Source organism: Phascolarctos cinereus, unplaced genomic scaffold (assembly GCF_003287225.1).
Source record: "Phascolarctos cinereus isolate Bilbo 61053 unplaced genomic scaffold, phaCin_HiC Scaffold_726;HRSCAF=1367, whole genome shotgun sequence".
Taxonomy (NCBI): Eukaryota; Metazoa; Chordata; class Mammalia; order Diprotodontia; family Phascolarctidae; genus Phascolarctos; species Phascolarctos cinereus.
In genome coordinates this window covers 156,377,134-156,395,295 of record NW_027556098.1, presented here as the reverse complement: position 1 = coordinate 156,395,295, position 18,162 = coordinate 156,377,134, and the positions used below count along the sequence as shown (strand labels likewise).

General features: G+C 36.1%; 1 protein-coding gene across 1 annotated transcript in view; it reads left to right on the top strand.

The window, feature by feature from the left end:
• DARS1 (aspartyl-tRNA synthetase 1) overlaps positions 1–18,162 on the top strand; it is an 82,417-nt gene that overhangs the window by 41,324 nt on the left and 22,931 nt on the right. Inside the window, 4 exon segments of the mRNA XM_021009452.2 lie at positions 9,598–9,700; positions 13,781–13,840; positions 13,842–13,862; positions 14,668–14,727. Of these exon segments, the coding sequence (XP_020865111.1) occupies positions 9,598–9,700; positions 13,781–13,840; positions 13,842–13,862; positions 14,668–14,727 (244 nt within the window).

Sequence of the window (18,162 nt, the reverse complement as noted above, 5' to 3'; positions counted from 1 at the left end):
GCTTTTACAGGGCAAATACTTTTTCATTTTTTGCATTAAGTGCCTGGCACATAGCTGATCTTTAGTAAAGATCTGTTTAATTAAATCCTTCACATTCTGGGGTAAAACTGTATGTTCATATGTATAAATTTACTGAAAAGACACATTTGTGGCCAGTAGGCTTTTCTATTCAATATAAACATAAATAGAGACAGCTGCTGCTTTTTTCTCCAAACATGCTATCTCATCTCTGGTCTAACAATTTTCAGCATTCCAAACTATTATTATTATTATAGTCATTAAATTTCTATGCTTACTTTTCTACCATCTTTGATTATTTTCTTCAAAACTTCAGTATGTTTAGCTACCTTGCTTATCTTTAACATTATGCCATTGAGCTTGATTTTTAAAACTATCGAACCAACCAATACACGGTAAAAGTTTCTTTACCATCTACTTCATTTCCATTTTCTTTCACTTTCTTAAGTAAACTGGAAGCTTTTGTCTGAATAACTACTAAGAGTAATATTTTTTAAATTGTAATCTTCAGTCTGTATATCTAAAAGATGCTCCCCTTATGTCACTGTAAAAATTCTGTTCTTTGGAGGGAGAGAGAGAGAGAGAGAGAGAGCGTGTGTGTGTGTGTGTGTGTGTGTGTGTGTGTGTGGTGTGTGTGTTAAACAGCACAAAGCTAAGGCAGCTTTGCCTTTTTCTTTTATTTTGCTAGCATGTATTATGAAATTCTGTGGTCATTAACAAAATCTAATGAGGATTTTTTTAAGGACGGTAAATAGTTGAGTAGGTTAGTTGGTAGCAGAGAAGGAACCTATATCAGGACAAGGTGGAACATAAGAGAGAAAAGGTGTTGATAGTGGGGGCAGTCAGATGGAGAAGACAGGAGACAATGGGTTGAAGGGAACATTAATCCCTTGGTTATGGAAAGCAAAAAGCCATCTCATCATCAGAGACTGGGGTGAAAGAGATAATGGCACTGTCAGAAGGTCTTGGTGAATTACCCTATTTTTGAGGTGAAGGGTGAAGCAAGGTTCTCAGCTGAGAGGGGGAAGGGAGTGGAGTGGGAGGTTTGAAGAGGGAAGAGAAGGTTTAGAACAGATAGTGTGGCAAGTAGAATAGGGAATCATCTCAGATGGAGTAAGATTACCCTGGTAAGGGCCTGTTTTCTATTTGATAGCACAGATTTGCAGTGTAACCATTCAAAATGATTTCAGGATTTCCTCCCATTCCATTCAGCAGCGTGTGATTAGGCTTGAAAGGAGGCAGATAGTGGGAGGAATCTAGGGCTAGAGTTTGACAAGACATGATAACATGACAAGGGAGCAAAGAATTCAAGAATAAAAGGTAGTGTGTGGAGTTGAACTGATTTCACCAAGGGATTGAGACTTTGAAGGAAGGATAGAAGGGATGGTGGCCTGGAAAGGTACTGAAGGATTAGAGATTACAATCAGGACAAAAAGTAGGAAGTAGAATACTCATGGGTGATATCAAGATCATATAGCTGCAGCACGGGAGTATATCATGGGAATTAAGTGGATTGAGGAAGAGAAAATACGTTTGAGGGAATTTCATCATGTATGTTCAAGACTCTTAGAATGAATATAGGAGTTAGGGTAGAAAGAACAACTATGGCCAAGAGGCTGAACTGAAGCTGACCAAGGACTCAGCACATGGACTTGGAACAAAACTCAACCCCACACCTCAATTTTTCAGCACCACCACTCCCACCCCCACCCCCATTGTTATGGAGATCTCAGTGTCAGGCCACAGTATCACTGGGGGAACTGTGTCAGACAGCCAATGCTGCAGAAGAACAGAGGATCATAGAGAAAAGGAAAGGACACTAGTCTGGATTTGAAATAGAGCTCCATCCCAAACTCTAATTCCCCCTCCTCTTAGAGCTCAGAGAGCCAAACCATAGGAATCAACCTTGTAGCACGAGCACATCAGCTCTCTAAACTGGGAGTGCCAGGCCAAAAAACTGAGGAACAGAAGAAGCAGGACAGAAGACTGGGATAGGATTCTGGGGGGTGGGAGAAAGAAGAATATGGCATTCCACAGGGAAAGAGCTCAGCATTTGTTTGGGCCCAATTCTGTCCTTTCAGATGTCATTTGGGGCAGAGACCTAGGCTGAGGAACCATGAATTGCCCAGTGGGAGGAAGCTGAGACACTTTGAAATCCAGCCCTCAAGGAAACTCCCATTATAGGGAAGGGAGTCAGAAAGTGAACAATGAGGGGAAATTATGGGGCTTGCGGGAGACTAAAATTTCCAAAGATCTCAGGAAGAAGAAAACCCAAAAGACCTTGAGCATAAGCAGATAAATCAACAGGAGAAATATTAACAGGCAGAGATATGGCATCCAGATTTTAGCAAATGTGTTTGGGCACCTATGAATAAATGCTGCAAAACAAAGGAAAAAGAGGAGAATATGAAATCACAACACACTCTTCCTCAGTGGTTCAAGAGAAAAATGATACTCCTGAGAGCAAAATTTATGGCTTGCACAGGAAAAAATAATGAGCAGAATAGGAAAACTGGGGTCAGCAATTGCAAGTCTCACCAAAGAAACAAAAGGGAGCATTGGATTAGAAATGCATATGCACAGAAGTGAAAACCAATTTAGAAGAAAAGAAGCAAAAAACAGCAACACTGAAATAGAACATGCTCACTATACAAGCAAAGCATGCTACTCATGCATAGAGAGATAACCTAAGGATCATAGGTCTCCCAGAAGAACACAACAAGTTAAAAACTTAACAGGAAAATGCAAGAAATAATACAAGAGAAAACTCCAGAACTTCTGCACACAGAAAATGAAATAACCAGTTCAAAGAATTCATAGATTGCCTCTAGAAGAAAAAAGAAAAAACATGATTGCAGACTCCAAGATACATAATGGGGTTTTTTTTAACAATTAAATTCAAAAATATTAAGTTATGCCAGCAATCTGGAGAAGGTGTGAATGTCATGGTATATTCTGAAAAGCAGTGAAGCTCAGGATAGAGTCCAGGATGACCTAACCTACTTTGCAAATTTGAGCTTAACTGTAAATGAGAAAAGATAGCTGTTCAATAAAGAGATGTTTGAGCATTCTTAGAAAGAAAATCAGATCTGAAGAGATTATTTGCTTCTTGAACACCCCAGACAACAAATGCAGAAGGGATGAATAAATGAAGCCCCCAAGGACAATAACAGCAAGAGAATGACAGCAGAGAAACTAGTAAGAGACTTCTTTCTAAACATACACAAGAAGACATGGATGAAGGCAGAAGTCAGCTGAAGGTAACTGTGAAGGTGCTGACCTGGAGCATTATGGACAGAATTTCACAGCATCCAATCTGTAGGTAAATTGGGTATTGTTTTGTTTAGTTTTGGTGGGACTACAACAAAGTGGGAGAGCACATGAAAGGGAGAAAGAGGAATAGGGGATAAAAGGAAGTGTGAGGTGCCTCCCTCAAATCAAGAGTGAGTAACAAGGGGAAAATGACCCTTGTGGTATCAGGAAGAAAAGAGCTTGCAGGGGAAGTAGATAAGAAGGAAATGAGAAAGACTGAAGGCAGAAGTGGAGGAAGGAGGCTTTGCTTTGGTGGTGGGAGCTCCTACAGATGAAGAGAGATGTTCTGTGAATGGAGATAGGGACCTTGTGCTGGGTGTTGTCTCAGGGATTTGGTTCTTGAAAAGACTGTTCATTCTACCTTGGGAAGGGAAGGAGTTATAATACCTAGGGGCATGGTACCAGAGAGGAGTTTTTGAGGCATCCAAATTGGCTCAAAGAGGGAATAACTTATATACACTCAATTGGGTATAGAAATCTATCTTACCCTACAGGAAAATAGGAGGGGAAAGAGGATGGGGGGGGTAGAAGGAGGGCAGATTGTGGGAGAGGGTAGTCAGAAGCAAAACACTTTTGAGGAGTGACAGGGTGAGAGAGAATGGAATGGGGTGGGGGAACTACAGTTAGCAATAGTAACTGCAAAAATTTTAAGGCAGGTTTCTCAGATAAAGACCTCATTTCTCAAATATATAAAGAACAGTCAAATTTATAAAAATAAGAGCCATTCCCTAATTGATAAACAGTCAAAAGATAGCCGTTTTCAGGTGAAGTAATCAAAGCTGTCTCTAGCCATATGAAAAAAATGCTCCAACTCAGTGTTGATTGGAGAAATGGAAATTAAAACAATTCTGGCTTATACCTATTAGATTAGCTACTAGGACAAAAAAGGAAAATGACAAATGTTGGAGAGAATGTGAGAAAATGAGACATTAATGCATTGTTGGTGGAGTTGTGAACTGATTCAACCATGCAGTTTGGAGTTATGCCCAAAAGGCTATAAAACCATGCATATTCTGACCTAGCAATACCATTACTTAGGTCTATATCCAAAAGAGATAAAAAAAAAAAGTCCCAATATGTACAAAAACATTTGTAGCAGCTCATTTCTGGCAGCAAAGAATTGGAGATTGAGGGAATGCCCATCAGTTGTGGGATGGCTGAACAAATTGTATGTGATTGTGATGGAATACTATTGTGCTATGATGAGCGTGATGCTCTCAGAAAAACCCAGAAAGACTTGCATGAGCTGATGCAAAGTGAAATGTACTTGTGTAGAAAGTAACAACAATATTGTAAGATGATAAGCTGTGAATGGCTTAACTGTTCTCAGCAATACAATGATTCGAGACAACTCTGAAGTACTTATGATGAAAAATGCTGTCCATCCACAGAGAAAGAACTGATAGTGTCTGAATACAGACATACTTTTTAAACTTTATTTTTCTTGAGGTTTTTTTGAGGAGAGGTCTTTGTTTTCTTTTACAACATGATTAATATGGAAATGTTTTGTATCACTACATACATGTATAACATCGAATTGCTTGCCTTCTCAGTGGGAGGGAGGGGCTGGGGTGAGGGAAGAAGGGAGAGAATTTGGAACTAAGTTTTAAAAACAAATATTAAAAATTATTTTTACATGTTACTTGGGAAAAATAAAATGCTAAATAAATTAAAAAAAAAAAGACTTGACATTATTCTGGTGAGGCACAGTGAAGGAAAAGCAGTCGCAGAAGCTCCCTAGGGAGGAGATTGCAGAATGGGTACCTTGGAAGTTTTAATTACATGAGAAATACAGAGAATGGAGAGAGACTAGATAATTATAGAGGTCATGAACTAGAGAATGAGAGTCTTGAGTAGACAGAGAGGATAGATAATGAAGAGAAAAGTAATAAAGAAATCCTCTCTGGGAAGAGGTGTGAAAAAATGAAATTTTAGATAATGAATGGGACTTGTTGAAGAGGATAAGGGAAAGGGAACACCTACTTAACTGAGAGGGGAAAAGTGGGGGAAGAATTATATAACCAGATAAAAATCAAGAAAGAAAAAAGGAACTAGTGAGCAAAACCCCAAAGAGAAAGGGGTAAAAACTAGGAGGGAAGATTTGGGGGTGAGGGGAAAAAAGCCAATGGGAACAGGGCCACCTTAAAATATTGGTTACTGTATTTCAGGAAACTTGAGCAAGAGTATCACCAGGTTGGAAATATTCTTTATCTTCTTAAATCTCATTATGTTTTGTTTGAATTATTTCTTTGAATTTATCATATTCTGATTAGTATTATACTTACATGTGTATGTGACTTAACTCCCCTTCTCTACTAGATTGTTAGCCTCTTCATAGTCAATTTCCTGTTATATTTTATGTAACATAAATGCCCTATTGAATTTTTGGTGTTTATTAAATGTTTTCAGGGTAGGTTAAGGTCATCTGTCTTTGGTACGGCATTTATATAATTTCCGCTTAGTATCTCTCTTAACCAAATGACAAAATAGGCTTCAAGAAACAAATAGACTCGGATGCAGCAAAAGCAGTTTTTAGGGGAAGTTTTATATCTCTAAATGCTTACATAAATAAAATAGAAAAAGAGGAGATCAATGAATTGGGCATACAACTAAAAAAACTAGAAAAAGAACAAATTAAAAATCCTCAATTAAATACCAAATTAGAAATATTGAAAACCAAAGGAAAAATTAATAAAATTGAAATTAAGAAAACTATTGAACTAATAAATAAAACTAAGAGCTGGCTTTATGAAAAAACCAATAAAATAGATAAACCTTTGGTTAATTTAATTAAAAAAAAGAAAGAAGAAAACCAAATTACTAGTATCAAGAATGAAAAGGGTGAAGCTACCACCAAGGAAGAGGAAATTAAAACAATAATTAGGAATTATTTTGCCCAACTATATGCCAGCAAATTTGACAATCTTAGTGAAATGGATACATATTTACAAAAATATAAATTGCCCAGATTAACCGAAGAGGAAGTAAAATACTTAAATAACCCCATCTCAGAAAAAGAAATTGAACAAGCCATTGATGAACTCCCTAGGAAAAAAATCTCCAGGGCCAGATGGATTTACATGCGAATTCTATCAAACATTTAAAGAACAATTAATTCCAATACTATATAGACTTTGGGAAAATAGGTGAAGAAGGAGTCTTACCAAATTCTTTTTATGATACAAATATGGTGTTGATACCTAAACCAGGAAGAGTCAAAATAGAGAAAGAAAATTATAGACCAATTTCTCTAATGAATATAGATGCAAAAATTTTAAACAAAATACTAGCAAATAGATTGCAGCAACTTATCACAAGAATAATACACTATGACCAGGTAGGATTTATACCAGGAATGCAGGGTTGGTTCAATATTAGGAAAACTATCAGCATCATTGAGCATATCAACACCAAAACCAACAGAAACCACATGATCATCTCAATAGATGCAGAAAAAGCTTTTGATAAAATACAACACCCATTCCTATTAAAAACACTAGAAAGCATAGGTATAAATGGAGTCTTCCTTAAAATAATAAATAGCATTATCTAAAACCTTCAGCAAGCATTATATGTAATGGGGACAGGCTAGAAGCATTTCCAATAAGATCGGGGTGAAACAAGGATGTCCATTATCACCACTGTTATTCAATATTGTACTGGAAACTTAGCTTTAGCAATAAGAAAGAAGAAATTGAAGGCATTAGAATAGGCAAAGAAGAAACAAAGCTATCACTCTTTGCAGATGACATGATGATATACTTAGAGAATCAAGTAAAAAAACTACTTGAAATAATAAACAACTTTAGCAAAGTTGCAGGCTATAAAATAAACCCACATAAATCATCAGCATTTCTATATATTACCAACAAAGCCCAACAGCAAGAGATAGAAAGAGAAATCCCATTTAAACTTACTGTAGACATTATAAAATATTTAGGAGTCTACCTCCGAAACAAACCCAGGAACTCTATGAACACAATTACAAAACACTTTTCACACAAATAAAATCAGATCTAAATAATTGGAAAAACATCAGTTGCTCATGGGTAGGCCGAGCTAATATAATAAAAATGACAATCCTACCTAAGCTAATTTACTTATTCAGTGCCATACCAATCAAACTACCAAAAATTATTTTATAGAGTTAGAAAAAATAATAACAAGATTCATTTGGAAAAACAAAAGGTCCAGAATATCAAAGGAACTAATGAAAAGAAATGCAGGGGAAGGTGGCCTAGCAATTCCAGATCTTAAATTGTATTATAAAGCAGCAATCATCAAAACTGCTTGGTACTGGCTAAGAAATAGGGAGGTGGATCAGTGGAATAGGTTAAATATGCAAGACACAGTAGTCAATGACTATAGTAATCTATTATTTGATAAACCCAAAGACCCCAGCTTCTGGGATAAGAACCCACTCTTTGAAAAAAACTGCTGGGAAAACTGGAAAAGAGTATGGCAGAAACTAGGCATAGACCCAAATCTCACACCATATACCAAAATAAAGTCAAAATGGGTTCATGACTTAGATATAAAGGCTGATACCATAAGTAAACTGGGAGAACAAGGAATAGTTTACCTATCAGATCTATGGAGAACAGAAGAATTCATGACCAAACAGGAGATAGAGAACATTATGAAAAGCAAAATGGATAATTTTGATTACATTAAATTGAAAAGTTTTTGCAAACAAAGCCAATGCAACTAAGATTAGAAGGAAGGTAGAAAATTGGGAAAGAATTTTTACAACCAGTCTCTCTGATAAAGGCCTCATTTCTAAAATATATAGAGAATTAAGACAAATTTATAAGAACACAAGCCATTCCCCAATTGATAAATGGTCAAAGGATATGAACAGACAGTTCTCAGATGAAGAAATTAAAGCCATCTATAGTCATATGAAAAAATGCTCTAAATCGTTATTGATTAGAGAAATGCAAATCAAAACAACTCTGAGGTACCACATCACACCTATCAGATTGGCCAACATGACAAAACAGGAAAATGATAAATGTTGGAGAAGATGTGGGAAAATTGGAACACTAATACATTGTTGGTGGAGTTGTGAAATGATCCAACCATTTTGGAGAACAATTTGGAACTATGCCCAAAGGGCTACAAAAATGTGCATACCCTTTGATCCAGCAATAGCACTTCTAGGGCTATATCCCAAAGAGATCAAACAAATGGGAAAAGGACCCACATGTACAAAAATATTCATAGCAGCTCTTTTTGTGGTGGCAAAGAATTGGAAATTGAGAGGATGCCCATCAATTGGGGAATGGCTGAGCAAGTTGTGGTATATGAATGTAATGGAATACTATTGTGCTATAAGAAATGATGAACAGGCTGACTTCAGAAAAATCTGGAAAGATTTATATGGTCTGAGGCTGAGTGAAGTGAGCAGAGCCAAGAGAACTTTGTACACAATAACAGCCATGTTACGCGATGACTAATACTGTTAAACTAAACCCTTCTCAGCAATACAAGGATCTAAGACATCTCTAGAGGCCTCAGAATGGAAAATGCTGTCCACATCCAAAGAAAGAACTATGGAAGTTGAATCGCTATCACTTATTTTTACCTTCTGTTGAGTTTTGTTTCATCTTTCTGATGGTTCCTCCTGTTGGTTTTAATTTTTACTTACAATTTCACTAATGTGAAGATATGTTTAATAGGAATGTAAATGTAAAGCCTGTATCAGATTGTGTGCCGTCTTGGGGAGGGTGGAGGGGAGGAAGGGGGAGAAAAATTTTCAACTCAAAAGCATATGGAAGTGATTGTTGATAAATCAAAATAAATAAAATTTTAAAAAAAGAAACAAATAGACTATATATAGATATAGATATGCATGTATATATGTATATAGTTTTACAATCATAAAATTAATTTCCCTTATTTAGTCTTTTACTATTTTAATATTGTATTTTTGCAAATGATTGTGATCTTAGTATTAAGGCAACCATCTAAGAACAGATCATTGACAGAAAAGCTTTTCCCATTCTCACAATTCCATAATTTTTAGTTTTCTTATGTTCAAGCTATCTCACAGTCACTAAATTATGACATTTCTGAAATTATTTGTCCAAAGAACTATGTGATGGCCTATTATAAGTAAGTTAATAGACTGTCTGAAATAGAGTACTCTGTTAAACAGTACTCTAATGTAGCATTCATCTTCCTTTTAAGTACTTTTTTCTGATGGTGGGAGTCCAAATGAGGAGACACTAGATGAAAATTTAAAGTTTGCTATTTTATTGACAGCATCAACAAAGAGAGCATCGTGGATGTAGAAGGTGTTGTGAGGAAAGTGAATCAGAAAATTGGAAGCTGTACACAGCAAGATGTTGAGCTTCATGTTCAAAGGGTAATTTTTTTTTAAATTAAGGTTGTACACTGAAATAAATTTAAGTAATTTTTATTAATAGTTTTTTCATCTATTTTAATAGAATCAATTTACAATGGTATAATCCTACATTTTTTCTCATCACAGGAAAAAAGTAAAATCCAGGGGTTTTTTATTATTAATATGAGCAAAACATTTTTTATTTTTGCTTTCCCAAGCAGTGATACAGTTTTGTGGATTAGTGGTTTATTCCAAGACTTGTTATTTATAGCTAGTTCCAGCCATAGAAAAATTAGGTAAAGTTTAGTTCATCTTATTACATTTCAAGATTCATTGTTAAATGTAATTGAATTGTCCTCTTATCTTTTGAGGGCAGCTAGGTGGCTCAGCAGATAGAATTCTGGACCTGGAGTCCAGAAAGCTAATCTTACTGGATTCAAATTGGGCCTCAGACACTTACTACCTATGTGACCCTAAGCAAATCACATAACCTCAAGTTTGCCTCAGTCTCCTCATCTGTAAAATGATCTGGAGAAAGAACTGATGAGCCACTCCAGTATCTTTGCCAAGAAAACCTCAAATGGTATCACGAAGAGTTAGACACAACTAACAAATGCCTGAACAAAAACAAGTTTTTTTGGATCATAAAAATTCAAAGGGATGTAGCCACTGATTTCTATAAATAGACTTCATATAGATATTCAGTATAGAACAAGACTACAGAACTAAACTAGGGAGTCTTTCAAATGAAGATCATTTCAGAAATAAAATTCTTGTTATTAATCCTCCTCACACCTCCTAATGATCCCAAAAACAGAATGTCATTTCTTTATGATGTTGATTTGACAGTGTAATGGGCTGTATGACCAGAATCAATTCTATTGCATTGCTTTTAAAAATTCTTGTCTGTGTTTGGAACCTAGCTCATTGATTATCTCCCTTTGTTTAAATCTCATTTCTTTTTCTAAAAGAAATTTATAACCTAGTGAACTTTAAATTAACCATTGAGGAAAAAAAAGAGATCTAGTGCATAGGTCTGCTTATCCAATTCAAGATATCCCACCTTCCCAAAACAATATTACATTTGTCATATTTAATGTTTTTAAAGTTAAACTTTTGAGAAACATGCTCTTTATATTTTCTGTAGTAACTTTCATACAACAGTTGCAAAATAATGTAATATATTTGCATATTATAATATTTATATACTATATAACAAATGCAGGAATACATAAATTACAGAATTGCATGAATGTGAGATTTCATCCATGTGATACTCTCTCTACTGATACAGAATACTGTTACATAAGAGATGATTCAATTAGTTTCTATGACCAGAATTATTCAGATTCTGGTGATCCACCTGATAATGAGCCGTTCTGAACCTAGCTAGGCTTAATCCTTATGCAGATACCCAGAATATCATCAGCTATATACTTAGATCTTAACTCTCTAGGGACTGATCTATCAGGGCTTGCCCTCAGGTGATATGATCTTCAAGAAAATCAGGACACTTTGGTGACACAGTGATGCACCAGAATAGGACATTAGAGAATAATAAAAGGATAACTTGTAAAATTATTGCAAAGCACCTTGTAAAGCATGAATTCATATATATTAGACATTTAAAATAAATTACTTCTGTTACTGGAAATGCAGTGAAAACATTTCCATCCACCAAGATACAAAAAAACCCAAGGCCTAAACTAAAAAGATGACTAGCTGTAGGCATGCCCAAAAATTCATAGAAGATAAAAATCTAAAAAGGATCCAGTAATAAAACCTGTGGCATAAGAAATCTATACACAAATGAGCAAAGCATGGGTATCAGTAAGGTAAACTATAGAGGGAAATTTAACTCTGTTGGTATCACTGAGATATTGTGGGATAGAATCTGTGTTTGAAATATCTTTTTAGAAAGAACAAGATAGGTAAAAGACTGGAGGAGAGTAGCACTGTATAATTAATACATGCTTGTGGAAATTTAGGCACTGAGGAGGAGAAAAGGGTATTTGAATTTTTTTTAAAAACTAGAAACAAAAGCAATATTGTCAGAGTATACTACAGAAAGGAAATTGATAAGGAGTTTGGGAAATGGATCAAAACCTGGCTCAGAGGAATGATATAGTAGTGATGGAAGACTTCAATTATCTAGATGTCTGCTGGAACCCTCTACCAAAAGTACAGGTGTTAATTATTAACTTTAATGATAATTCCATCCTTTAAAGGGTAGAGAAACCAACAAAGAAAAATTCTAATGTAGATTAGGTCCTTACCAACAAGGAGGAAGTGATGGTAACCTTGGAGGAAAGTGACCCTTCTCTCTTAGAAGTTGTCCTAGAGGAGAGAAAAGTTAGGCATTAGTCTTTGGGAAAACAGCTTTAAAAGTGTTCAGGAAATGAGAATGGGTAGGATCTCATAGCTTAAAATTCATCAGGAGGAATAAGTCAGTTTAGGATGCTTGGTAAACTCAAGGAGCCAGTTGTGAAGACACAAAGAAACTATTCCAAAGAGGAGGAATAAAGAAAAATTTTCTAAACAACTGATGTGGATGCAAACATCAGAGAATTAATCCACCAGCTTAGATTTTAAAAGAGAGTCACTGAGAATGGAATGACAGATAGAGGCTGAATATAAAATTGTGGTATAGCTTTTTAAGAGCATTATTGAGTACTAAAACTAAACCTGGGCAGAAAAGCTAAGGACTTCAGTGAGGTATTTTTTAAGGTGTATTAGGATGGTTGTTAGGATAGAAGGTACGATAATAACAAATGGAAGATAGGTCTGCTGAATTCTTACTTTTTTTTTTCATTTATTCTGCCAAAGAGAATGATCTTTGAACAGTAAAGGACAGAAAAATATGTGGCTAATGAGGAGTTGAGACAAGATTTGTAGGGAAAAGTAGTAAAAGAGCACCTGACTCAGGTGAGCTATGTTTAGGAGTATTGAAATAAGTGACAGATTTGATCGCTTAACCAGTCATTGATATTTGAAAAACTGCAATATGGGTGAGTTGCTATGCCATTGGAGAAGGGTAGCTCTTGTCCTGATTTCCCCCCCCCCCAAAAAAAAATAAGAGAGAGAAAGAAGAGGAGAATTCATAGACTGTAAGTCACTGAGATCGACTTCCATTCCCAGTAAAATCCTAGAGCATTATTAAAAGGATGATTAGGGAAAAGGAAGTAAGGATCACCAAGAGCAAGAATGAATCATGCCAGATGAACTTATTTCCTTTTTGTTTCTTGACATGTTACTAGATAAAAATCAACTGACAAAGTCCCTTGCTGTTTTGGAAAAGATGAACCATTGAGTACCAAACAGTTTGACAGCTAGGTAGATTGACAAAACTGTTTGAATGGCCAGACTCAAAGAGCAGTAATAATGTCAAAGGCTTTTTATAAAGTGTCCCAAGGACTTGTGTGCCACCCAGTACTATTTAACATGTTGGTCAGTTTATTTACATAAATGTATAATTAGCATGCTTATCAAGTTTATAAATGACACAGAGGTAAAAGAGAGAACTAACATATTGGATTACAGTTAAGATCCAAGATACTGACAGATTAGAATGTTGGGCCAAAACTATTCCAGTGAAACTTAATAGATGTAAAATCTCGTTCTTGGATTTAAAATTAACATCAGCCTCACAAGTCTAAATTAAGGGTGCCTTGGCTAATACAGCATTTCCCCTAAAAGAAGTATGAGGCTTTGTGTAATACAGTCTCAATATGACTCAACAACCGAAAAAAACAAATGTGTTTTAGTTTGTATTAAAAGAGGCATTATTGTCAGTGCTTAAGAAATGATAGTCTCACTGTACTCTGCTCTGCTTATATCACATCTGGACTATTATGTTCAGTTCTGGGATTCACTTTTCAGGAAAGACATTGACAGGCTGGAGAACATCCAGAATAGGGCTACAAGGGTGGTGAATTACGTGAAAGAGGATCAGTTGAAAGAACCGGAGAAGGGAAGACTTGTAGGTTTGAGGGATTGGACTTGGGGGCCTGATTTCTTGAAGAAGAACAGAAGACTGTTATCTACATAATATGTTGTGCTTCTGTGTCCTGCATTATATCTGTAGTGTTGTCTCAATTTCAGATTTATGTGGTTAGTTTGGCTGAACCCCGCCTGCCCTTACAGCTGGATGATGCAATTCGGACCTGAAGTGGAGGGAGAAGAGGTAAAAAAAAAAAAATTGTCTTTGAAATAACTGACTTTACCTTGTATTTTTAGTTAAATCTCCTGGTGCTACCCACACTGTTGAGGTCAGTGTAATCTTTCTTTGGAACCCAGGTCTTACCAGAGAAACATTGTAGTCACTACATCTAAAAAAGGGAAATTCATTATGAGTGGCAGATAACTCCATGAAATAGAGAAGGGCCTTTAAGAAAGAATCAATAACCATATGTTCAATGTCATTTCTCCTTTCTGACTTATCTTGAAGCTTTTTCGTACTCATTTCCCTTCCTGTCCTATCCCTTTTCATCACTAGTCTTTCTCTGGTACTCCTTCCCAGGAATTACCATCTTTTTGGGTCACGAAGTCCAGTACATTGAATAAAAATGGAAGTAATTATGAATTAGGAGTCTGGAAATAACAATGTCATCATACTCAACTTTTTCAAACTCCAGCTCTGTACTGATGAAGGAGGTTCTAGTATCATCAAGTATCTCCCAAAGAAATTGAGTATCATTCCATTTGGCAATTGATATGACATTCTCGCAGTCATCTTAGCAAATCATCATCATCATCATCGTTGTTGTTGTTGTTGTTGTTGTTGTTGTGTTCTAATGGCTTATGTTAAAACAACTGTTTACTATTCTGTGCCTCTGATTTTATACTTCTAAACTGCTTTTTTCCTTTTTTTTTTAAACTATAGTCTGTAAACTCTTGGGGAAAGTTAATAAAGAATAAAATATTCTAATAGTTCTACTTAAATTTTTTTTTGTTTTAATTTAAGGAAATTTTTATTGATCTGTTTTTAGGAAGGAAGAGCTACTGTTAATCAGGATACAAGACTAGATAACAGAGTCATCGATCTTAGGGTAAGATTCATTTTTTTTCTTCCATATTGTTGAATTTTTATTAACTGGGCAAGGCCATATGAGGGTCAACATTGGTGACCCTATATATGGAAGTGTATAAAAGATAGATAAAGCATAAGGAACAAGTATTTTGGGTTAATAGCTAGTTAGACATTTACTTACAGATAGATAAGGTAATACAGCAAGCTTATTCTTTTGCTGCCTCTTTACCCAAATATAACCTGTTAGCATCAGGGAATGAGGAAATTCTCCTGTCCTCACCCCAAGAGACATGAAGCTAGACAGAACTAAGCAAGGTACACACTTCTTGTTGACACCTGCTCCAGGAAAATCAAGCAACCATCAGATATTTTCTCATGAACGTAACGGATAAGGAATGTGTCCCCAGTGCTTAAAAGGACTGTCTCTCAACCATCTGCAAACTCTCTATCCACTTGTCTTTTTTCACTGCGAGACTTCAAGGAAGATTGGTCTAAACTTAATTCTTCAGCATTTACTCATTCATTCCTCATAACCTTGTAGTGTGGCTTCCCCTCTACCACGATTGAAACAGTCTCCAAATTCAGTGGCTTTTTTTTCTTCGGTCTTCCTCCTTCATTTCTCTTCCTGTGGCTTCCTTGACTCTACTCAATTGTCTTTCTTTCACATATTCCTTTTCGCAACTTATAAATATGATAGTTCTGTTCTTGGCCCTTTTTTATGCATATACGTGTGTGCGTGTGTGTGTGTGTGTGTGTAAAAAATGTACATGTATGCATGGGCGTGTGTACACACATTCTTTCCTTTGCAATCTTATCTACTCCTTGATTCTAGGGATCATTTTTATGTAGATGACTTCCATTGTCAAATGTATGTTCTCAGCCTCTCATTTTCACCTATTTCCTACACATTTTCACTTCATGTCTTATCAACACTTTAATGTCAGATGTTCAAAACCAAACCAGTCTTGCACCCCGTCATGACATCTTAGAATTGGGAGGAAAATTAGAGGTCATCTAGTCCAACTTACATCTAAACTCCCTCCCTGTCCTTTTCTCGTCCTTTGGCTTTTGGAGTCACTGCTGTCTTTCCAGTCACTCAGCCTGGAAATTTAAGTCATCTGACTTTTCCCTCTCTTTCTCCTTCACATCCAGTCAATTATCGTGTCCTCTCAATTCTACTTTTTCTGTCTCTTAAATCTGTATCCTTCATTCTGGCTGCCACCATCCTAGTTGAAGCTTTAATTACATACCTCTTTTTTTTTTTCCTTTCTTATTTCCTTTTTTTTTTTTTTAATTTTTAGTCTTCAATATTCACTTCCACAAGATTTTAAGTTCCAGATTTTCTCCCCATTGCACCCCTGTCCCCACCCCAAGATGGAATGCATTCTGAATACCCCCTCCCCTAATCTGCCTTCCTTTCTGTGTCTCCCCCACTTCTTTTATCCCCTTCCTTGTCTATTTTCCTGTAGGGCAGGATAGATTTCAATATGCCATTTCCTGTATTTCTTATTTACCAGTTGCATGTGAAAACAAATTTTTTTTAAACGTATGTTTTTAAATTTTGAGTTCTAAATTTTCTCTTTCCTTCCTCCCCACCCACCCTTATTGAAAAGGTAAGCATCTTGATACAGGTTATACATGTGTAGTTATACAAAACACTAACATAATAGTCATGTTGTAAAAAACTAAGTATATTTCCCTTCATCCTATCCCGCCCCCCATTTATTCTCTTCTGTCTTTTGACCTGTCCCTCCTCAGAAGTGTTTGCTTCTGATTACCCCCTCCCCCAATCTGCCCTCCCCCTCTATCATCCCCCTGCTCTCTTGTCCCCTTTCCCCTCTATTTTCCTGTAGGGTAATATAGATTTCCATACCCAATTGAGTGTGTATGTTATTCCCTCCTTAAGCCAAATCCTATGAGAATAAGATTGTTTCATTCCCTCTCACCTTCCCCAACTTCCCCTCCACTGTAAAAGCCTTTTCTTGTCTTTTTTATGAGAGATAACTGACCCTGTTCTACCTCTCCCTTTCTCCTTCTCTCACTGTAACCTTCTCTCACCTCTTAATTTTATTCTCCAGATATCACCCCTTCATCTTCAATTCTCCCTGTGCCCTCTATCTATCTATCTATCTATCCATCTATCTATGTACATACATATAATTTTTTCCTTCCAACTACCTTAAGGTCTCATGAGTTACAAATATTATCTTTCCATGCAGGAATGTAAACAGTTCATCCTTAATAAGGCTCTTATGGTTTCTCTTTTCTATTTACTTATTCATGTTTCACTTGAGTCTTGTATTTGAAAGTCAGATTTTCTGTTCAGCTCTGGTCTTTTCATCTAGAATGCTTGAAAGTCTCCTGTTTCATTGAATGTCTTTTTTTTTCCCCTGAAGGATTATACTCAGTTTTGCTGGGTAGGTGATTCTTGGTTGTAATCCTGTCTCCTTTGCCCTCTGGAATATTACATTCCATGCCCTCCAGGCCCTTAATGTAGAAGCTGCTAAATCTTGTGTTATCCTGATTGTGTTTCCACCATACTTGAATTGTTTCTTTCTGGCTGCTTGCAATATTTTCTCCTTGACCTGGGAACTCTGGAATTTGGCTACGATGTTCCTAGGAGTTTTCCTTTGGGGATCTCGTTCAGTAGGTGATTGATGGATTCTTTCCATTTCTATTTTGCCCTCCAGTTCTAAAATGTTAGGGCAGTTTTCCTTGATAATTTCTTGAAAGATGATGTGTAGGCTCTTTTTTTGATCAGAAGATGATATCTATGCTCTTTTTTTGATCATAGCTTTCAGGTAGTCCAATAATTTTAAAATTCTCTCTCCTGGATCTTTTTTCCAGGTCAGTTGTTTTTCCAGTGAGATATTTCACATTGTTTTCTATTTTTTCATTCTTTTGGATATATTTTACATGTCTTGATTTCTCATAAAGTCACTAGCTTCGAATTGCTCTATTCTGATTTTTAAGGAAGTATTTTCTTCAGCAAGCTTTTGGACTTCCTTTTCCATTTGGCCAATTTTGCTTTTTAAGGCATTCTTCTCCTCATTGGCTTTTTTGGACGTCTTTTGCCATTTGGGTTAGGCTATTTGTTAAGGTGTTGTTTTCTTCAGTATTTTTTTGGGTCTCCTTTAGCAAGCTGTTGACCTGTTTTTCATGATTTTCTTGCATCAGTCTCATTTCTCTTCCCAGTTTTTCCTCTGCTTCTCTTATTTCTCAAAATCCCTTTTGAGCTCTTCCAAGGCCTGGGACTGATTCATACTTTTCTTGGAGGCTTTGGATGTAGGAGCTTTAACTTTGTTGTCTTCTGGTTGTATGTTTTGATCATCTTTGTTACCAAAGAAAGATTCTGTGGTCTGACTTTTTTTGTGCTTTTGTTTGCTCATGATCCCAGCCAGTTACTTGAGTTTTAAATTCTTTGTTAAGGTAGAGATCTGTTTCCAGTGTGTAG